The sequence below is a fragment of the Polypterus senegalus genome, chromosome 13, assembly GCF_016835505.1.
Source record: "Polypterus senegalus isolate Bchr_013 chromosome 13, ASM1683550v1, whole genome shotgun sequence".
In the NCBI taxonomy this organism is placed as follows: Eukaryota; Metazoa; Chordata; class Cladistia; order Polypteriformes; family Polypteridae; genus Polypterus; species Polypterus senegalus.
This window is the reverse complement of record NC_053166.1, coordinates 106281378-106305191: the sequence shown is the minus strand read 5'-3', so window position 1 is coordinate 106305191 and position 23814 is coordinate 106281378. Positions and strand designations below refer to the sequence as shown.

At 37.7% G+C, this 23814-nt stretch overlaps 1 protein-coding gene across 2 annotated transcripts; it reads left to right on the top strand.

The window, feature by feature from the left end:
• Positions 1 to 1599: 1599 nt before the first annotated feature.
• Positions 1600 to 22901, top strand: LOC120542136 (oocyte zinc finger protein XlCOF6-like). 2 transcript variants are annotated; one of them, XM_039774316.1, is made up of 3 exons: positions 1600 to 1860; positions 18245 to 18967; positions 20782 to 22901. In XM_039774316.1, exons 2-3 carry the CDS (start codon positions 18256 to 18258, stop codon positions 22278 to 22280), a joined length of 2211 nt encoding a protein of 736 aa, XP_039630250.1. In that variant the 5' UTR covers positions 1600 to 1860; positions 18245 to 18255; the 3' UTR covers positions 22281 to 22901. The 2 variants fall into 2 exon arrangements, with proteins under 2 accessions (XP_039630250.1, XP_039630249.1); XM_039774315.1 differs by having other exon boundaries at positions 1600 to 1865.
• Positions 22902 to 23814: the final 913 nt, after the last annotated feature.

Below are 23814 nucleotides of genomic sequence, written 5' to 3'. Positions count from 1 at the left end.
TTGCTAATAAAAATCCATTAAACACCAAGAGAACAGCTGTTTAAGACTAAAATAAGCAATAAGGGTTAAAAATCCTAATGAGCGAAACAACTAAAATGAAGCAGAACAGTTACTTGATCAATGAATGCTTCTTATTAAGCAACTGGGTTGGAACAAAAACCTGCAGCCTCTGTGGCCCTCCAGGAATGACTTTGCCCACCCCAGCCATAGACACATCTAATAAGATACCAAGTTCCAGCAAGAGACTTTCAAAACTAGACTTGATGTTATTTTACAAGAATTAAGTGGATAGGACTGTTTGTTTGTCCTTTATTTCATCATATATGATTTCTTGTATTATGAATTTGTTAGTTTTCACATACCCCTTGGGGTCAGAACACAGGGACAGCCATTGTACAGCACCCCTGGAACAAGGACCCAGCAGAGTAGGATCTCTTTTGGCAGTAACATAAAATAGATTTGAAATGGCAACCTTCCAAATACCAGTGCAGATTCTTAGCCTCAGAGGCACCACTCTGCCCCAAACTAGTGAGCTTTGTGGGGCTGAATGACCTGTTCTCATACACATTGTGCTAATGTTCTAATTAGTGAAATAACGCAGGTAGACTAAATGACTCTACAGCTTTCCCAGAATGTAAAAGTGTGGTTCGACCTTGATGCGGATTGCTAAGAACACAATATTCACTCCACAGCAACCCTACTAATAGGAATATGAAACTTTTCAGATCTTGCGAAGTCCATAATTTACTCAAACTTCCTGGGAAGATGTTAAAAATACCATTCATTACCTTTACTGCCATAGCTTTAAATGACAGATGTATTGTTTTTAGTTTGGATTTTTAAACTAGGTCCCCAGTTTTAATCCATTTAAATGGTCTAAGTATGATTTTTCCCCAATTAAGTAAAAAAGAAAAGCAGCAATTGTCCATTACTCTTAAATAATACTATAAATGTTAAATCTGGGAGTAGTACCATGTGATAAATTAAATGAAATGTTATATATCTGATGTAAATGTAGAATAGCTGTTTTAAGGTATCTTCCAAATATAGCCATGCTCGCCCTTGCAACACACATTAACGCCAGGCTGAAAGGACCTCACGTTGACTGATACAAGCAAGGAAAGCAGATTCATTATTTCTTTGTCGTTACCTCAGCCTCGTCTTCAGAGTCCAGCTAAATACACTGCAGTTTTTCTTTTAACTCTTTCCACAAGATTTCACGAACTGAGTGTATAGCTGAATTTTTGGGTAAGCTGAATAGTGTTTTGAATTCAACAGGAAGCTTATCGCAGCATCACGGAGTGTCGCATATTGCAAGAAAATAATTTCACAAACAATTAAGACAGAAGTCTTCTCAATTGTCTTGCTTACATAACTTACCTTTTGTGTTTATGTGTTTATGTTTTACAATGATTAATCTGTACATCTCATTTTTTCCCCTTCTGCCCGTGACTGGCTTTATTTTAAATTATCGCTTGTGCGATTAAAGAACAAAAGACTTCAAATCCAAAGAATCTTTGCAGTCCGCCCATACCCCGGAAATAAATGCGGTTAACCAATCGGTTTTAGAAATTTGTAAATCTATTCCCGGATGTGAAATGACAAAAGAAAGAAAGAGAGCAGAGGGCCGAGTAGTTTAATGTGACGAGTGCTCGTTACTTCACAAATGTGAAATGTTTTTAAGGCCTTAAAAGTGACGAAGACTTTGTAGCAGGCGAGGTGGGACGGAAAGCGTTATCCAGCCGCAACTGCACTTCCTTAGTTCAGCCAGCCGCAATTGGTGCCACATCATTACGACTGGAGACACAAGCCCTGTAGCTGCGGGGGTGTAGCGGCCGCCAGCCTGCTTCTGCATATGAGGTTTGGTGAGATTAATTCACTTTTTTCATTTTGTATACACTGATATATTTCGATACCTTTCTCGATAATTGAAAGCGTGTTAGTGAAAAAAATGAGACAAGACTAATTTCACGATTTAGAGCGGTCGGTTTTCGACTAAAGTCGCGCGGGAGCCATGCATCATTTGCTTTTCATTCCAATAGATTTTTTTAATGCGTGGCCCATCTTTAAGGCATGTCCTCGTCTAACACATCCGTACCCCATTTCTCCCTGTTTGTTTTTATTTTACGTATCGTTTGTGTGGTTAAGTATTTAAAGGGTACTTGTGTGTTTGTAAAGATTTTTTATGGGTGTAATTGTCAAACATTTAATTTTACCCGTTTCAAAGATAATTTCACGGCTTAATTTACATCAGTATTTTTATTAACGTTTATCGGTTTATGGTTCATTATTTTATATGATTTTGACTAAGCCTATGTTTCAAGAAAACAAATATCATAAGAGTATAATTAAATGAAGAAAAAGAGTAAACTTGCTGAGCAAATGCACAAGTATTATATGCCTTACAAAGGGAAATTCCTGTAAACTGCATGGGGTTAAAGGAAGAAATTCGTCTCTAAATGTTCTGTTTGCTTGTTACCTGGTTGAAGTGTGCTGCCGTTCAGAGTTTTGGGAGAAAGTCGAGGTTGATGTTGTTCGGCCAATGCAAAGAATAGATATTAACTTTTTATATTTTCCACACGGAAAGTGTTGGGTAAAAAATAGGGTGTCGTATTCATCTAAAAGCGACAACCAGCGTGATTAAGTTATCGACGAAATTACCCAGAAAAGGCTGTCGTTTATAAGTATCAGTATTTTCCATACCACTCAATGAAAGTGAACACTAAGTGCGAGTCTGATAATACTCCCTTTTTTTTTTTTTTTTAACAAAGTTAAACATTTATAGGAGTGTGTACAGTAATTGCAGAATATATAATATAATTATAAAGCAACTGGAGAGTAGTTGTACACCCCTGCCCAAAAATACTATTTTGAAAGAATGGACAAGGTTTAAAAAGGTTTAAAAAAAAAAACAAAAAAAAAAACCTGGCTGTGCACTTAAGACAGAATTTAAATGCAAGGCTACTACAAATAGGGTGCAGTCTCTTTTACAGTAACCGCGAAAATACAAAGTTGTTATACTCATGAGCAGTTTTAATTTTCCCTCATGTAAACTGACAAAGCCAATGAATATTATGTATCAGTAATTGGAATTCTTTTATGCAGGTATTTTTAGATTACTGTGTCAAGTTTCAAAAAGAGAAGGAAGCTTGTGCAGCGTTAATATTTTGTAACAAGACAGAACCCAGGGAATATAGAGATTTTCAGATTCAGATATTTTTTTGTGTGTGTGTTTTACAGATCATTATGTTGCACGTTTTTTTTTTTTTCTTAATTTTGAAGTTATAAAGATCAAGTTAATTAACAAACGTTTGCATTTATTCTCTTTTAGATAAACTTTAATGCACCCAACATTTTCAGCAATAGCAAATGCGTGTCAATGTCACATGCAAACGCGGGTTATTTTTCTGCAGTTATATTTTTGAATAAAAGAGCATTTGTTCCGTTTTATTTGTACCTTTTGTGAAAGTGTTTCTTTGATATTTGTAATTCAGGCTTCACATATTATATACTTCATGTCTACATTTTGTCAATTATTGCCAAAACATGAAAAACATTTCTGTTTTAACGATGTGTTTACATAGAATGTTGTGGATACGGAACACACATGAAATGCATGTATTCCAAATAACGATATAGTATTTATAAAAGGTGTCATTATGCTTGACGTCTTACTCTATTCAACTCTAAGCAACTGACACGCAGGTAAACAGACTTGAGCTGAGACAACAGTGCAGGGTGGGGGGGATGTGATAGTAGGCTGCTTATCCACACATTTAGAAGACAAAAGACGCTGACGGAGAGGTGCAAAGCATTTTAAGGTGGGACAGATCTATGAGTTTTTTTGTAGGCTCTGGTAATTCTAGTGTTAAAAGGGCTGTCCAAGAGAGATACAAAACCATGAGTTAATGGAACAAGCTATTTTTGATAAAGGCTGAGTTTTGCTCTTGATACATTTTAGATTGTTTTAAATGAAAATTTTTTAAATTAGTTTTTATTTAAATGATGACATTTTGTTGCATGTTTTAAATGACAGAATTCCATTTCTTTTTTGAGATGCTGTCTGCTTCTTCATCCAGGATTTAGGTTAGAAATGGCAAAAAAAAAGTTGCATATGACAGTTTCCAGTTTGTAAATAATAAAATGCTTTTGCAATAGAGATACGTATCTTGATACCAAGTGACTTCTATTGAATAGGTCATAGACAGCACATTATTTGCTCCAAGGGAATTTTGTCAGGTTAAAGAAGGCTTTATATTAGTCATTAGAATGTGTAGGACTTCTCAGTTTTGAAATGTGTCCTCCATTGGTTCCATATTTTTAATAAATGGTGAACCACTGGTTTGCTAGTAGGTTGATGGTAAGTAATCTTGACTTGATCAAAGAGCTTGGCCTACAGAGGGGGATTCTGAACAGCTTTCACTTTCCGTGGCTACTCAGGGAGGCATGGTTTTGTGGATATCAGCCTTTTTTCAATGTTTTGGTTTGTGCATGCTTACAAAACAGTAATAAAAAAAAGTTACATAATGCCATGACACTGTCAGCCAGTGTTTCCCACAAAAGTACAATTGGGTAATGCCCTTTTTAAAAAAAAAAAAAAAAAGTTATTTTTTTGATCACATGACCATTTCTATTGTATTCCATTATCCAACCCGCTATATCCTAACTACAGGGTCTTGGGGTTCTGCTTGAGCCAATCCCAGCCAACAAGGCAAGGCAGGAAACAAACCCTGGGCAGGGCACCAGCCCACCGCAGGGCATGTGTGCGTGCGCGTGCGCGCGCACACACCAAACACACACTAGGGACAATTTAGAATTCCCAATGCACCTAATCTGCATGTCTTTGGACTGTGGGAGGAAACCAGAGTACCCGGAGGAAACCCATGAAGAAATGGGGAGAACAATGGTGCACAAAACCTGAATAACCGAACTAAACACAGTTGCATATTCAAAAAGCACTGTTTCTTGGCAGTTTAATAAAATACTGTGGTAATTACAACAACAACATTTATTTATATAGCAAAAAGTACTTCAAAGTGCTTTACATAATGAAGAAAAGAAAAATAAGAGACAAAATAAGAAATTAATATAAGACATTTGTTAACATAGAAAAGGAGTAAGGTCCGATGGCCAGGGTGGACAGAAAAAACAAAAAAAAAACTCCAGACGGCTGGAGAAAAAAATAAAATCTGCAGGGTTTCCAGGCCACGGGACCACCCAGTCCCCTCAGGGCATTCTACCTAACATAAATGAAATAGTCCTCTTTGTAGTTAGATTTCTCACGGAGTCACTTGATGTTGATGGTCATACAGACTTCTGGGTTTTAATCCATCCATTATTGTTGGAACATCACGGTGCTTTGAGTAGATGGTGCCACCACCAAAAGGACACCGGAAAAGGAAACGGAAGACAAAGTAGGGGTTAGTACAGATTTTAGAGCCACCATGAATAGTTATTATAATGAGTTGGATATACAGAGTATCAGGATTTTAATTACAGCAAAGTTATGAGAAGGCCATGTTAAAGTAATGTGTTTTCAGCAGTTTTTAATGTGCCCCACTGTATTAGCCTGGCGAATTCATATTGGCAGGCTATTCCAGATATTAGGTGCATAACAGCAGAAGGCTGCCACACCACTTTTAGTTTAGCTCTTGGAATTTTAAGCAGACACTCATTTGAGGATCTGAGGTTACGATTTGGAATATAAGGTGTCAGATTATATAAAATGGCGCAAGATTATTTAAGGTTTTATAAACTATAAGCAGAATTTTAAAGTCAATCCTGAATGACACAGGTAACCAATGTAGTGACATCAAAACTGGAGAATTGTGCTTAGATTTTCTTTTTCTAGTTAGGATTCTAGCAGCTGCATTCTGCAATAGTTGCAAACGATTTCTTTTTTGGGTAGTCCTCAGAGGAGTGTGTTATAGTAATCTAGTCGACTGCAAACAAACGCGTGAACTAATTTCTCAGCATCTTTCAATGATATAAGAGGTCCAACTTTAGCTATGTTTCTTAAGTGAAAAAATGCTGTCCTAGTGATCTGATTAATATGCAATTTAGATTACAGTCCACAGTTACCCCTAAGCTTTTTACCTCCGTCATGAATTAGTCAAATAATAAGTTTTAATTTCTTCTAGTGAACTTGTGTCATGTCCAGTAAATGGATTTCCGATGGCTTATTGGGTGTCATGGGAACCATGTAACGATAAAACAATGAAATAAAGTTGTAGCGGGATTCTGTTTTCTGAAGTACATTGTAAATCCTAAGCCATATGTAAATTCTGTGACCTACTGCTTTAAGGAAAACTTCAACCAAACCTTACATTTTTTTTTGTGTGTGTCACTTATCCCATTTACTTTGTCATGGTTGCTGTGGAAAAAAAAAAATGTAACCTCATGCTTTCTTGGAGACAGTACATAAGAGAGATTCCCATAAATGGGACTGATGGGCAACCAATGCTGGAAATGTGCAAAACAGTTTCTTTTTTGTTAATGTTGTATATTTACTTGAATTATCTGGGGTTATGTAAACGGTAAACTCAGACTTGCATGTAGTACCTTTTAACTCGAAGAACCCCCTCATTTGTTGGTCAAGAGTCCTGTGAGAAAAATCACTTTCTGATAGAGGTCTCTGTGACGTGCTGTTGTGAGATTTATGTTTATATTGGCATATGGAGGACTCATTAGCTGAGTTATAACTCTTGTTATTAATATTTTTTTTTTTTTAATCACAATCTTAAGTGATGAGTTTGGTATTTTTCTGGTCGAAGTTAATTGTTCACAAGCATGCTACTTGTGTATGCATTTGCCATGCAAAATTGTGTTCTAGAGTTAAACATTTCCTATAAAAAAAATGCATAGCCTGTCCTGCCATTTTACAGTTAACCCTATGGTAATGGAGACTCCATTTGGAAAATAAAAGCATAAAACAAGACAGAATACATCATCTCTGAGTTTCAGTAAAACATGTATTCTATGTTCCTAACACATCTTTGTGATGACAAATGGATCTTAAAATGATTATTTCATTGCATGTTCCTATATATATATATATATATATATATATATATATATATATATATATATATATATATATATATAGTAAAATACCAAGGCTGGAGAAGTAGTGTGTTAAAGAAGTAATGAAAAAGAAAAGGAAACATTTTAATAAAAACGTAACATGATTGACAATGCAATTGTGTTGTCATTGTCATGATTGTTGCTGGCACATATATATAGTAAAAGGCGCTATATAGTGCCCAACCCGGCACAGACCATGCAGAGGCATGTGTACAAAACACACAGGCTTTATTCTTTTTTTCTTCACCCGTGGGCGCACGTCTTCCCCGTGACCCACAGGCAATACACAGTCCCAAAGCACAAAACACAAAGTTTAAACAACCCTTTCTGGCACCACCACTCCTCCCAGGCAACCTCGTCCTCTTCCTCCCGATTCTGGCCAAGAGTGAAGGGAGGTTGGCCCGCTTTATAGCCCACCTGGAAGTGCTCCAGGTGCCTGACCAACTGGTCTTAATTGCACCTCCGGATGGGGCTAGTAAGTCGTCCAGTGTGGCGGCTGGCTCTCCACAGTACCCCCTAGCAGCCACCCCATCTCCCAACCGGGCTGTAGTGGACTCCATGTCCCATGGAGCCACGGGGGAGACTGAGGAAGGGCACACGGCCAGGGAGGCTGCCCCAGGCGCCCCGGGGAGGCATTGCACTGTCCATGGTGGCTCCCCCGGGACGTATGCAGCAGAGGCGTCCTGGCCGGGTATGGGACCCGGCTGTTCATCGCAAATATATATATACACACACTCGCATATAAAAATATATATACAGTAGGTTCGGAAAGTATTCAGACCCCCTTCAATTTTTCACTCTGTTATATTGCAGCCATTTGCTAAAATCATTTCACTTAATTTTTTCCCTCATTAATGTACACACAGCACCCCATATTGACAGACAAAAAAGAATTTTTGAAATTGTTGCAGATTTATTAACAACGAAAAACTGAAATATCACATGGTCCTAAGTATTCAGACCCTTTGCTGTGACACTCATATATTTAACCCAGGTGCTTTACATTTCTTCTGATCATCCTTGAGATCACCTTCATTTGAGTCCAGCTGTGTTTGATTATACTGATTGGACTTGATTAGGAAAGCCACACACCTGTATATATAAGACCTTACGGCTCACAGTGCATGTCAAAAATATTATACTTGGTCATTTATTTATTGAGGAAAATGATTGAAAATTACATATTTATGAGTGGCAAAAGTTTGAACTTCTAGGATTAGCAGGTAGTTTGAAGGTGAAATTAGAGTCTGGTGTTTTCAATCAATAGGATGACAATCAGGTGTGAGTGGGCACCCTGTGTTTAAAGAACAGAGATCTATCAAAGTCTGCTCTTCACAGCACGTGTTTGTGGAAGTGTATCATGGCACGAACAAAGGAGATTTATGAGGACCTCAGAAAAAGAGTTGTTGATGCTCATCAGGCTGGAAAAGGTTACAAAATTATCTCTAAAGAGTTTGGACTCCATCAATCCACAGTCAGACAGATTGTGTACAAATGGAGGAAATTCAAGACCATTGTTGCCTTCCCCAGGAGTGGTCGGCCAACAAAGATCACTCCAAGAGCAAGGCGTGTAATAGTCGTTGAGGTCACAAAGGACCCCAGGGTAACTTCTAAGCAACTGAAGGCCTCTGTCACATGGACTCATGAATGTGAACATTAGTCAATCATCAGGAGAACACTGAACAGGGTTGCAAGGAGAAAGCCACTGCTGTCCAAAAAAACATTGCTGCTCGTCTGCAGTTTGCTAAACATCTCGTGGACAAACCAGAAGGCTATTGGAAGAATGTTTTGTGGACGGATGAGACCAAAATAGAACTTTTTAGTTTAAATGAAAAGCGTTATGTTTGGAGAAAGGAAAACACTGCATTCCAGCATAAGAACCTTATCCCATCTGTGAAACATTGTGGTGGTAGTATCATGGTTTGGGCCTGTTTTGCTGCATCTGGGCCAGGACGGCTTGCCTTCATTGATGGAACAATGAATTCTGAATTATATCAGAGAATTCTAAAGGAAAATGTCAGGACATCTGTCCATGAAGTGAATCTCAAGAGAAGGTGGGTCATGCAGCAAGACAACGACCCTAAGCCCACAAGTCGTTCTACCAAAGAATGGTTAAAGAAGAATAAAGTTAATGTTTTGGAATGGCCAAGTCAGTCCTGGCCTTAATTCAATCGAAATGTTGTGGAAGGACCTGAAGCGAGCAGTTAATGTGAGGAAACCCACCAGCATCCCAGAGTTGAAGCTATTCTGTACAGAGGAATGGGCTTAAATTCCTCCAAGCTGGTGTGCTTGAATGATCAAAAGTTACCGGAAATGTTTAGTTGTAGTTATTGCTGCCAAGGGGGGTTGGGGTCACACCAGATCCTGAAAGCAAAGGTTCACATACTTTTGCCACTCAAGTATGTAATATTCAATCATTTTCCTCAATAAGTAAATGACCAAGTATAATATTTTGTCTCATTTGTTTAACTGGTTTCTCTTTATCTACTTTTAGGACTTGAGTGAAAATCTGATGATGTTTTAGGTCATATTTATGCAGAAATATAGACAATTCTAAAGGGTTTACAAACTTTTTTTTTTTTTTTATTAATTTTATTACAATCAATACATAGCAATCACATTTTTACAAAAAAAAAAAAAAAAAAGAATTATGCTAAGAACAGATCGATCCCCACCCTTGAGAGAGAGAGCAAGCCAAACGGTGTAAAATTTAAGGCTTTTAAAAAATACCTAAATCAACAAATTCTCTGTGCTTTATAAACTTATTTCAAAATATTACTGATTAGATCCTGCCATGTTTTGAAAAAAGTCTGCACAGATCCTCTAACTGAGTATTTGATTTTTTCCAATTTTAAATAATATAACACATCAGTTTCCCACTGACTTAAAAGAGGAGAGTTTGGGTTCTTCCAGTTTATCAGAATAAGTCTGCGTGCCAAAAGTGTAGTGAATGCAATCACAATTTGTTTGTCTTTCTCCACTTTAAGACCCTCTGGAAGAACCCCAAACACAGCTGTTAATGGGTTAGGAGGGATTGTGAGTCCAAGACTGTCTGAGAGGTAATTAAAAATTTTTGTCCAGAATAATGTTAATTTGGTGCAGGCCCAGAACATGTGACCTAGTGAGGCTGGAGCTAATTTGCAGCGTTCACAGGTTGGATCATGCCCTGGAAACATTTTGAGAGTTTTAGTCGAGACAGATGTGCTCGATATATAATTTTGAGTTGTATAATTGTATGCTTTGCATATGGAGCTTGAGTGAATTCTCTGCATTGCTACTTTCCACTCCTTTTCTGATATATTAATTGAGAGGTCATTTTCCCAGTGTCCTCTTGGATCTTTGAAAGGAAGGGATTGTAAAAGGATTTTATATATTGTAGAGATGGAGTCTAACTCCTTGAAATTGAGCAATAATTTTTCCAGCGTGGATGAGGGTGCAAGATGAGGAAAATCTGGAAGGTTCTGTTTAACAAAGTTCCTGATTTGAAGATAGTGAAAGAAATTTGTAGCTGGAATGTTAAATTTGGAATGTAATTGTTCATAGGATGCAAAGACGTTGTCTATATAAAGATCTCTAAGCAAGTTAATTCCAAATTTTTCCAGATATTAAAACTGCATATGTTTGTGAGGGTTGAAAGAGGTGGTTCTTTTGCAGGGTGCCACAGAAAGAAGCTTCTCCGTCTTAAAATGCTTTCTACATTGGTTCCAGATTCTAAGTGAGTGGAGCACAATTGGGTTATTAGTGTATTGCCGATAACGTGTGTTTATTGGAGCACAAAGCAAGGAATACAAAGAAGTACTGCAGGATTTTACTTCTATTGCGGTCCATGCCTGTGTATGTTCTTCTATTTGTGTCCAGGTTCTTATCGACTGTATATTTGCCCAGTAATAAAACTGGAAGTTAGGTAGAGCCATGCCGCCTTCTGCCTTTTGTCTTTGTAGGGTCGCTCTTTTGATGCGTGGATGTTTAGAATTCCAAATAAATGAGGTTATTGTTGAATCTAATTGCTTAAAAACGATTTATTAATGTATATTGGTATGTTTTGAAATAAAAAGGAGCTTAGGAAGAATATTCATCTTAACAGTGTTAATTCTTCCAGCTAGTGTGAGATGAAGGGTTGACCATCTATGCAAGTCTTGTTTAATTTTTTCCATGCAGGCACGAAATTTTGTTGATAAAGAGCTTTATGTTTACTTGTGATGTTTACCCCGAGGTATTTAAACTGTTCTGCAATGATAAAAGGAAGGGTGTCTAATCTAATATTATATGCTTGAATTCACGGAAAGAGTACACTTTTATTCAGATTAATTCTGAGACCAGAGAGCTTTTGAAATTCTGTGAGTGCTGCTAAGACTGCAGGCACAGAATTTTCTGGGTCCGATATATACAGTACCATGTCATCTGCATATAATGAGATTTTCTGTTCCAGTCCTTCTCTGCTAATCCCCTTTATCTGATCAGTATTTCGACAATGTATTGCCAGTGGTTCAATGGCAATTGCAAACAGCAGTGGTGACAAAGGGCATCCTTGTCTTGTGCCACGTTCTAGTTTAAAGTAGTCTGAGCAAATGTTATTGATGCAAACTGAAGCTTCTGGGTTAGTATACAGTAATTTAATCCATGCACAAATGTTGGGCCAAACCCAAACTTCTCCAAAATAGTAAAAGGTATTTCCATTCAATCATGTCGAATGCTTTTTCTGCATCCAATGATAATAATATTTCTGGGGTGTTTGATTTAGTTGGTGAGTATATTACATTAAACAGGCGTCGAAGATTTGAAGATAAGTGTCGGCCCCTAATAAATCCAGTTTGGTCTTGTGATATTACTGAGGGAGCACTTTCTCCATCCTTCTAGCTATGATTTTAGAGAGTATTTTAACGTCGTTATTCAGAAGTGAAATTGGTCTGTATGATGCACATTGTAATAAGTCCTTATTTTGTTTTGGGAAGACAGTGATTAGTGCTTGGCTAAAGGTTTGTGGAAGAGATTGGTTATCTCTGGCTTCTGTAAATGTTGCTAATAGGAGAGGAGCTAGCTGAGCGGAGAATTTCTTGTAAAACTCTGCAGGGTAGCCGTCAGGGCCTGCTGCTTTTCCACCTTGGAGTGACTTTATAGCATCCAGTAATTCTGATAATGACAGAGGTTTATCGAGCTCCTCCACACTAATAGCGTCAATTTGTGGTATCTGTAATTTATCCAGAAATGCATTAGATTGTATATTGTCTTCTTTAAACTCAGTAGTATATAGGGATTTATAGTAGTCTCTAAAAGTGTACATTATATTTTTGTGTTCGATGATTTTATCTCCGTTCGTGTTAGTAATTACGAGATTGCGTTATGCACATCTTGCTTGTGAATTTGTTGCGCTAAAAGCTTATTAGCTTTCTCCATGTTCATAATAATGATGTCTGGATTTGTAAATTAGTTGTTCGGTTTCTTTAGTTGTCAAGAGGTTTAATTCTGAATGTAGAGCCTGCCTCCTCTTATGTAGAGTCTCGCTTGGTAGTCTGGCATGTTCTTCATCTATTTTAGTAATTTCGCTTTTATCTCTGCTACTTTCTTCGCTCGGATTTATTTCTGTGGGAAAGATATGAGATAATCTGTCCTCTTAAGAAGGCCTTAAGAGTTTCCCAGAGTATTCCTGCAGAGATCTCAGGGGATGTATTTGTCTCTAGAAAGAATTCAATTTGTTTGGATATAAATTCAGTACAATTCTCGTCAGCTAATAGAAGCGGATTGAGACGCCATCTGCGGGTGAGTGTATGGGGCTTAGTAATTTCAGCTCCAAGATCATCGGAGCATGGTCTGAAATAACAATAGCATCGTATTTACAAGATTTAATCTTAGACAAGAAGTTATTATCTATAAAGAAGTAATCAATCCTTGAGTAGCAATGATGTACTGGTGAGTAGAAAGAATATGTTCTTGAATTTGGGTTTAAAAACCTCCAGGGATCTGATAAGTTGTGATCAGTTATAAACTTTGTAATTATCTTTGCGGTGTTAGTTGCGTTCCCCTGTGGAGGAAGTCTTATCTAAAAGTGGATTTAGAACACAATTAAAGTCCCCAGCCATTATAAGTTTATGAGTGTTCAGATTGGGAATGGATGCAAATAAATTTTGTATAAATTCCTTATCATCAACATTAGGTGCATAAACATTTATCAAAATCATTTTACAGTTAGATAAGTCTCCCATGACCATCACATATCTCCCTTCAGGATCCAATACTACATCTGATGCTACAAATGGTACTGTTCTATGTATGAGAATTCCCACCCCTCTAGTTTTCTTTGTAAAACTAGAATGGAACATTTGGCCAGTCCAGTCTTTTTGCAGCCGGAACTGATCCTTACTTAGTAAGTGGGTTTCCTGTAAAAATACTATTTTAGCATTTAGACCTGTTAGGTGAGAAAGTACTTTCTTTCTCTTTAATTCGTGATTCAGGCCTTTAACATTCCAGCTTACGAAGTTAACTGTCCCATCATGGAGACACTGATTCTGAGTTTTTGGTGTCATATTAGTCTTAACTGGAAGTGTTTTATATATAACAAGGGTTTACAAACTTTCAAGCACAACTATTTCTACTTTTCAAAAAGTTACTCTAAGCTCAGATTTCACAAGATGAGTAGCATGTGTTCTCTCTCCTAAGGTTCACCGATTCCAGAGAGAGGTATTCTTTGTACTGTTGACAGACAGCATCTGTGAATCAAGCAGTACAAACTGTGGAGGACAAAAATCTATCCTGTTTGGCTGCACAGAACTCCCCTTATTTAAAAGCCCATCCAATTTTTCTGGTACCTTGCCAAAAGAAAGTTTTGGTGTCTTGTAGTTCACAGTAATAACCACATATGAAGGACACCATTACATTTTTATAATGTACCTGTTAACTTTCTGGTTTTATTCTCACTTTCCTGGATTGAACAATCATCACTTTTTAAACATTAGAACCTCTCCAGAGAAAATAGAAAAATGTCCAAACATTTCAGTGGTGAAAAAATGTTAATTTTCCTGAGTTCCATTTTGTGCTCTTCAAATTCGATGCAATAGGCTTTTCCGTTTTTGTAAGCTTGTAAGAAATCTTTTTTGATTATGAATTGGCTGGAGTTAAGTGATTATGTACGTTAGAGCAGGGGTTTTCAGGTACAATTCTAAGGTCTTGCTGAAGTTTCAGGTTTATGTCAATTTATTTTTTGTTTCTTTTTAAATGGATGACCTCAATTAAGCAAGCTGTTATTTCCCTGTTTTTTTTTTTTTTGTCACCCCAGAAATAAAAAAAAATTATATATCAAAGTTTTTATTTAGAATCAATACTGCATTAAGCAAACATTTAAGTGTTTTTGACAGGGATGGAGGCTTTTCTTTCCTGATTTATTTAAAATTCAGGATATTTAAGGCCTGAAGTAGCTGAGTAGCTGCAGGCCTTTAGCAATCGGTGTCACTTACTATGTGTCTGCTCTGCTCATCATTATTTGTCAGTATTCAGCTCAACTTTAAAAGTATGTTAGAGAAAATGATGCAGAGTTTAAAGGAAAACACAACCCAAACATAAGTTTGTTTTTTTTTTTTTTGTTACTCTGTGTGGTTTGTAGTGATGGCTGAGTAATTTCTAATCTCTCGTGTTGGACAAATTGCAAATGCTGCAGTACCAGCTTTGCAAACCTGGTAGTCCACATACACAGCAGTGTTTATTTGTAAAGTTTTGTTGTAACACACTATATAAACAATCCAAATTTTTTTACTGTGGGGAAAAAAAAAAAATTAAGGATTCCTGATTGATGGTCTGTTTTCATTATACATAAAGTTATCAAATATGAACTGAAATACTACCTTAATATTCTCAGATTTTTGTTTTTGGACATAATTTAGACCCTGACAATTAGTTTCCTTAGCAAAAACATCCTCTGTTTGTTGTTCTGGGTTATTCTGAGGTGTTTTACAGTGTCATACACCTTAGACGGCCTTAACCAGTGATCTGTGTTTTCATCTGCATTAGAATTTGTTACGCGTGACCATTAAGTGGTCTTCGCATTAGTAAACTGGAGGTTTAGGAGTGAAAAGGCATGTTCACAATCTGCAGTGTTTGGACCAAGAGTTAGGAACATTTTCACAACCTACAGTACACCTGGTAGGAGCCTAGAGCATGTATTGTTAAGATAGTAAGCATCTTGTTTTCTGAGAGATTCCTCAAGTGCCTTTTTTGTGACTGTGTAAGGCAAGATCTGTTTGTAGTGGAGAATACCACTCTGGTTTTGTAAGGTAAACATCCATTTCAATAAGGCTGAATACTTTGCAAAGTTGTAACGGGAACATTGTTAGAACCTGCTTCATGAATGTACAACCCCAATTCCAATGAAGTTGGGACGTTGTGTAAAACGTAAATAAAAACAGAATACAATGATTTGCAAATCCTTTTCAACCTATATTCAATTGAATACACTACAAAGACAAGATATCGAATGTTCAGACTGATCAACTTTATTGTTGTTTTGCAAATCTTCACTCATTTTGAGTTTGATGCCTGCAACATGTTTCAAGAAAGCTGGGACAGGGGCATTTTTACCACTGTGTTATATCACCTTTCCTTTTAGCAACGCTCAATGAGCGTTTGGGAATTGAGGACACTAATTGTTGAAGCTGTGTAGGTGGAATTCTTTCCCATTCTTGCTTGATGTACAACTTCAGCTGCTCAACAGTCCAGGGTCTCCGTTGTCATATTTTGCGCTTTATAATGCGCCACACATTTTCAATGGCGGACAGGTCTGGACTGCAGGCATATCAGTCTAGTACCTGCACTCTTTTACTACGAAGCCACGCTGTTGTAACACATATAGAATGTGGCCTCGCAATGTCCTGCTAAAATAAGCAGGGACGTCCCTGAAATAGACATTGCTTGGATGGCAGCTTATGTTGCTCCAAAACCTGTATGTACCTTTCAGCATTAATGGTGCCTTCACAAATGTGCAAGTTACCCATGCTATGGGCACTAAAACACCCCCATACCATCATAGATTCTGGCTTTTGAACTTTGCACTGATAACAGTCCGGATGGTCCTTTTCCTCTTTGGCCTGGTGGACACGACGTCCATGATTTCCAAAAACAATTTGAAATGTGGACTCGTCAGACCACAGCACACTTTTCAACTTTGCATCAGTCCATCTCAGATGAGCTCAGGCCCAGAAAAGCCAGCAGCGTTTCTGGGTGGTGTTGATATATGGCTTTCGCATTGCATGGTAGAGTTTTCACTTGCACTTGTAGATGTAGCGACAAACTGTGTTAACTGACAAAGGCTTTCTGAAGTATTCCTGAGCCCACATGGTAATATCCTTTACAGAATGATGTTGGTTTTTAATGCAGTGCAGCCTGAGGGATCGAAGGTCACGGGCATCCAGTGTTAGTATTCGGCCTTACCGCTTACGTGCAGAGATTTCTCCATATTCTCTGAATCTTTTGATATTATGGACAGTAGATGATGAAATACCTATATTCCTTGCAATCGTATGTTGAGAAATGTTACTCTTAAACTGCTGGACTATTTGCCCACACAGTTGTTCACAAAGTGGTGAACCTCGCCTTCTCCTTGAACGACTGAGCCTTTTGGGGATGCTCCTTTTATACCAAATCATGACAAAGGCCTGTTTCCAATTAACCTGTTCACCCGTGGAATGTTAAAAACAGGTGTTTTTTGAACATTCCTCAACTTTCCCAGTCTTTTGCTGCTCCAATCCCAGCTTTTATAGAATGTGTTGCAGGCATCAAATTCAAAATGAGTGATGATTTTCAAAACAACAATAGTTTATCAGTTTGAACATTAGATAATTTGTCTTTGTAGTGTATTCAATTGCATATAAGTTGAAAAGGATTTGCAAATCATTGTATTCTGTTTTTATTTACATTTTACACAATGTCCCAACTTCATTGAAATTGGGGTTGTACATTTTAGTTTCCAAATTGTACATTATATGTATGAAATAACTTGGCACGACATCAGAAATAGTTGAGTTTTTCAGGATGACAAGTATAGTGAATAGTCTGTTACATTTTCATCCTTTTAAACATAGGTAGTTTTCCCTGAAAACAAAGGATCAGTTTTATTAATGGTTTCTTGATGCTGTTTGCATACAACATTGTACACTAGCAACTGGTATTGAAGCAGTAGTGAAATAGTTTTCCTTGTAGTGTTTTTTTTATTGCAGTAAGCAACTAGAGGATATGATTATTTTTTGTCAGGTCCCAGAGTGATGTGTAGAGCTGAATATGAGGAAACGGGTCATCAAAGCCATGCAAAAATATTTGTAGTGCATCTGTTCATCATGTAGGTTACCTGCTTACAAGGATATTATACTTGCCTTGCCTTAATGGGTTTGACATGCCACCCTCTCCTCCCCAACCCCTATATACAACCCCAATTCAGTAAAAACTGGCACAACCTCCTCTTCCTAAAGACTGACTTCCTGTGCTGTGAAATATTTAGGTGTGCATTGTTGACCAAATACTGTCACCTGCTGGTTAAGATTGTCAATGCATTGTTCGAAAGGGCAGCTACAAGTATAAATACATTTTGGTCACTGATAGCAGGTGCGAATTGCATTGCAGTCTGCGCTCAGGCTTCATGTGGTAAGTATAAACCAGACACTCTGGCGTGCAATAAGCGGCTGTGTTTAAAAGTGACACCCAAGTAAAAGATTGTACTTTGCTTTTGTCTGTTTTTTGTTTTTGATTAGGAAAGTATTACATGTACCAGAGATGTCCACCAGTCTTTGTGAATCTGTAGTTTAATGATCTGGAATTAAAAACTGATAAGCGTCCAGTCTACTGGGTCTTATGATTTCATGCAAAACGGAGCTAATTAAGTTTATGCTTAGATGGAAATATATGGTGGTGAAAGCTGTGGACGGCAAACATTTCAAGAGTCCATGACAAAATCTCACGTTACACATGTTGCATAGTCCATGTAAAGTCATCCAGTCCTATTCTTAAAACTTGCACAATGTGCAACAACTCGTCCATTTTTTTCTTGCAGCATATTTTCACAAATTACATTTTGAATTGTGTACTGTGTACATTCTTTCTTATTGAGATTTGCTTTCAAGTACCTTCTTGTAAATGAGTTCATGCTCTTCTATTAAAGTTTGCGTACTATTTTCTTTCTCTACAGATGAAACCAGAATGGTCGTTATTAAAGAAAAAAGCCTGAATAAGGAATTCTGCATGCCTAATAAGGGTGTTCTTGACCTGAGCTCTACAGGAAGGCAAGAGGAGACCTCTGAAATTGTCAGCCTTGCAGAGGAGAAAGCTACTGTAAAGGACAGTGACTTGTCTTTGCTCAGAAGCATGGAAATGAGACCTAACCACCTTAAAATGGAAACTGGCAATTTGAAGTCTGTCCACTGCAAAAAGAATCCCAGTAAATTTAAATTGCCTCAGTTGAAACATGAGGCTACTGACACGCAGTGTGTCAGTATGAAAGAGGAGGAGGATTGCGAGTTAGATATTGTTGAAATGGAACCAGATGACAATGAGGTGCAGCCTGTCTCTGTAAAAGAAGAAGACTGTGAGCTCAAAATTGTTCAAGTGGATCAAGACTCTGATGATGAAGCTATATACATGAAACAGGAAGACTGTGAGCTAAATATCATTCAGGTAGAACAAGACTCTGATGAAGAATCTTTATATCTGAAGCAGGAAGACTGTGATCAAGAGTCTGCTTATTTTAGTACATCCAGTCGTGTACGGTACTCCATAAATATGCAAGGAGAGACGACTGAGATGGGTGCAGATGTGGAGTCGCATGAACTTGATACACTAGACTGGGATGATGGGAGGTCTGAAGATGACTGTTCTGGGCTAAGATATGAGGAAGAAGCATCGTGCAGTACAGGTAATGCTCTATTGATGCTAAGAAGTAGCTCTTTCATAAAAATTTAGCATTGGTGCCACATAGAATTAATACTGAGGTCATTATTTTTTGTCAAGAGTAATGTTATAATTCTGGTTTGCTGCTCTGTTGTTTCTGTAGCCATGTAGCTAATGCCATTAATAAACAGTGGTGGCTTTGTATAAATGATTTCTTTTTAAAGTTGTTAATTTAGTGTATTGCCAATATTTTGTTGTGTTTTTTTAGGGTCCTATGGTTTCCGCAATGCGGAAAACTCGGTTGGAATTAACATATCGAAACAGATTTTAGATTTAAAAACAGAAATATGCAGAATTTAGAGACTGAAGGGGTAACTGTTACAAAATTTCCCAATAAATTATACGACTGAATAATCTGTAGTAGTTTCGTTCAGATACTATTTTCTAGTTTGCTGTTTTTCAAGCGAAAGCAATTATTTGTAGAGGCACGACTGAATTTCTATCTGTTTGTGTGCGTGTTTCCTGTATGTTTTCTCATTAAAGGCACACAAATTAGCTAGCTGCAAGAGACAAATGTTGAAGCGAGCAGTATCAGATACCCTAACTACGTCAAAAACTAAAACGTGAGCTTAACTGCAAAATTGAGGGCATAACAATATACCATAGACTTTTATGAATCAGGACAACAACGTTTCTTTAAGTTTTACCAGCATACAATAGACTGCACATGAAAAGATCTTTGCAATGACCATGTCAAATCTAAAACCCATCTCGAGAACAAGGAGAAATAAAGATCCAAAAGTGTTCCGTTTTAGATAACTATAGAGGAAACAACAAAATCATCAGATGCAAGATGCAAGTTTGTGAAGGACTTTGTGGTCATGCGAGTCAGACACACCACTCCAAAAATTAACAAAGATGCAACCTTACTTTATTAAGCATTGTAAACAAGGAAGTGCGCTGCCAGAAAATGAGAGCAGTCGTCGTCAAACTCATTTGCCCTGTGTCTTTGAATAACATATAGACGCTGTTCTTCAAAAGATTTGTGGCAGTAAAATTTGTGTTATAGTTGATGAAGCCACAGATAGCGGAGATCACATAGTTGTCAACATTAGTGATAGGTGAGTAAACCTTTGGCTGTATGGTAATTCTTTTATGTAGGCAGTTCTAGTTGTACGTGAAATTAAACTGGTATTAACAGTACCAGGTAAAATGACAATCAAAAGGTATTCAAGAAGAGCTCTGTTTATTAAAGGAGATTTGAATGAATTAGCCAATGTTTCTCAAACACATCCAGGGCGAGAGTTCAAAATAAAATTAAGCATTCACCAAGAGTTGTAAAATTGATCTTTTAGAATAGTTTCAAAGCCATTATTGGAGGATCTTGGTTGTCCAGTTTTTTGTTATGATTTGAATAATACCAGTCTGACATGTTGAAATCAATAAATATTTTTTCAGTAGCTTTGAATGAATTACCGTAATCCAGTTAGGAGGTTATGCAAATGACAGAGCAGAAGCAAAATCGGAGCAAAAGAGGACGATACACAAAATACAAAATTACATCATTTCATTTGTTGACAAATAGAAGTATGAACTTCAAGCACTTGTGTAATTTTAACAAAGTTGACTTTTAAATTGACAATTTTGATGCTTACTCTTAAGTAATATATATTTATTGACAAATGATTGCATTTCTCTTTCATTTTTTTGCTATTTAATAAGAGGCTGTTTCTGTTTATTAAATGTATTATTTATTAGTAGTGCAAGGTTTTTTGTTTGTTTTTGTATTTTAAACCTGAGCTTTTTGTTTAACATTCTACTCTTGCTTTGTATTTTTAGTTATGAACAGAAATATTCCAAGAAACTCCAACATGATGTTTGGCCAAATTGATGGCATAGTGAGGGAACCAGAAGTAATAGACCCTTCCCAGGAAGTTGTCTGTGAAAAGTATAGTTGTGGTGTATGTGGGAGAACATTTACACGAAAAGGTAACCTTCAGCACCATGAGAAACTTCATACTGGAGAGAAACCATATGGTTGCGAAGAATGTGGGAAGAGTTTTGCTGATAAATGTCGCCTACTTATACACCAGAGAATTCACAGTGTAGAAAAACCTTACGCTTGTCCTGATTGTGGGAAGGCGTTTACACAAAAGCAACATCTGCAGTTTCATCAGAAAATTCACACTATTGCATTATGCTGTACCAAGTGTGGGAAGAAGTTCCCTGACAAACACAGTCTTCAGGTACACCGAAAACTTCATACTGAAGATTTTATCTATGCTTGCACTGACTGTGGAAAAATGTTTGCAAAAGAAACACACTTGGAAGTGCATCGACGAATTCACACAGGGGAGAAACCGTATTGCTGTCCTCAGTGTGACAAGCGGTTCAAAGATAAGCATTGTCTCCAGCAACATGTTAAGAATCATAATAGAGATAAGCTGTATGGTTGTTCTTTGTGTGGGAAAAAGTTTACTTCAAAACGTAATCATCAACAGCATCAGTGGATTCACACTGGAGAGAAACCATATCAATGCCCTGAATGTGGAAAGGGCTTCAGCAAAAAATGCTATCTTCAGCAGCACCAGTGGATTCACACCGGGAAGAAACAGTACTGCTGTAATGAATGTGGAAAGACATTTGCGAAAAAAGATAGCCTTCAAATACATCAACGAGTTCACACTGGAGAAAAGCCTTATTGTTGTTCAGAGTGTGGGAAGAGGTTCACTGACAAATGCATACTTCAAGAGCACCAAAGAATTCACACTGGGGAAAAACCATACTGTTGTACTCAGTGTGACAAAAAGTTTACATCAAAGCGTAATCTGAAACGGCATCAGTGGGTTCATACTGGTGAGAAACCGTACTGGTGTACAGAATGTTGGAAGGGGTTCAGTAAAAAAGAATGCTTTCAGATACACCAGAGGATTCACACTGGAGAAAAGCCATTTTGTTGCAATGAGTGTGGAAAAAAATTCACATCAAATAGTAATCTTAAACAACACCAATGGATCCACATGGTGGATAAACCATACACATGTGCAGAATGTGGGAAAGGATTCATCAAAAGATGTTACCTTAAGCAGCACCAATGGGTCCACAGGAGAAAAAATGTATACTGCTGCATAGACTGTGGAAATAATTTTATCGAAAAACGTGGTGCTCAGCGACATGAAGAAGGTCAAAGTACTGAAAAGCCACATCGCTGCAATAAATGTAAGAATATGGCTTCTGACCCAGTCATAAAAGGCAGTACTGATGTGAAGCCTGCAGCAAACCATTCTCCAGAAATGCAGAAAAAAATAAAGCGAAGTCCTAAATCTGAAACTCCTTAGCACCTGTAAGATAAGGTCATTTTTCATTTTAAGTCCTTTCATTTTAGTCAAGGATTCTGTAACCATACTTCCCTAATAATTTGCAATTTTAAATTGTTCAGAGCACATTTATGCAGAACGAAACCTGCTGTTTGCAAACTCAATTGAGTCATATACAGTGGGTATAGAAAAGAATCACCCCCTTCAGAATACTCCCTTTTTTTCCCTTTACAGCCTTAAATGAAAACACACAAACCAATATTTTTTCCAGCTTTACTTATTCAATGTAATCTATAACATCCAGGTGAAAAATATTACGGCTGCAGTTCAGAAGAATTTTTAAAAATAAAACAAATACTGATATTAATAAAGGATCACACCCCCCTCCTAAACAATATTTTTAAACTCAATCAGGTGCAAGTAACCACCATTTTTATTGCAGACCATGGTTACTGGCTTCCACCTGAGATCAACTGTAATCATTGTGATTAGTGAAGCATAAAAACAGCTGTTCCTGGAGCATTCCTTTGCTTGGTAGTGCTTCTGAAAGGAAACAACTGACTATGGATGGCAAGCCACTTTCAAAAGATCTCGGGGATAGAGTTGTGGACAGACATAAAGCTGGAAGTGGATACAAAAAAATCTCAAAGGCTTTATCAATCCCAAGGAGCACAGTAAAGTCCATAGTAAAGAAGTGGCAAGTGTTTGGTACTACCAGGACCCTCCCTGGATCTGGCCATCCCTCCGAACTGGATGGAAGAGCAAGGAGGAAACTGGTAAGAGAGGCTGCCAAGATGCCAGTGGCCACTTTGAAGGAGATCTAGGATTTTATGGCAAAGAGTGGTTATTGTGTGCATGTTACAACAGTTTCGCAAGCACTCCACAATTGTGGCTTGTTCGGGAGGTTCGCAAGGATAAAGCCACTTCTCGGGAAAGGCCATGTTAAGGCTTATTTCAGCTTTGCCAGAATGCACCTTGAAGATTCTGATGTCAAGTGGAAAAAGGTATTATGGTCAGATGAGACCAAAATCAAACTATTTGGCCTCAATACCAAACGGTACACCTGGCGGAAATCCAATGCAGCTCACCTTCCACAACACACCATGCGTACAGTATAAAGCATGGAGGTGGCAGCATCCTGTTGTGGGGGTGTTTCTCTGCTGCAGGGCCTGGGGCTCTCGTTAGGGTAGAAAGAAAAATGGTTGAGGCAAAGTACCGTCAAATTCTTGAGGAAAACTTGCTACCCTTTCAACACGTCAACGAACTGAAGCACACAGCAAAATTGACCAAACTGTGGCTGAAGGAGAAAAAAGTGAATGACCCTGTGGCCCAGTCAGAGCCCAGACCTAAATCCCATTGAAAATCTGTGGAAAGATTTGAAGATAGCAGTCACCAATGCCCACCATCCAATTTGACCAAACTTGAACAGTTCTGTAAAGAAGAGTGGGCAGATATTGCTCAATATAAATTTGCAAAGCTGATATCCTAACAGACTCAAGGCTGTCATTAAAGCAAAAGGTGGTTCGACAAAATATTGACATTGGGGGGTGATCCT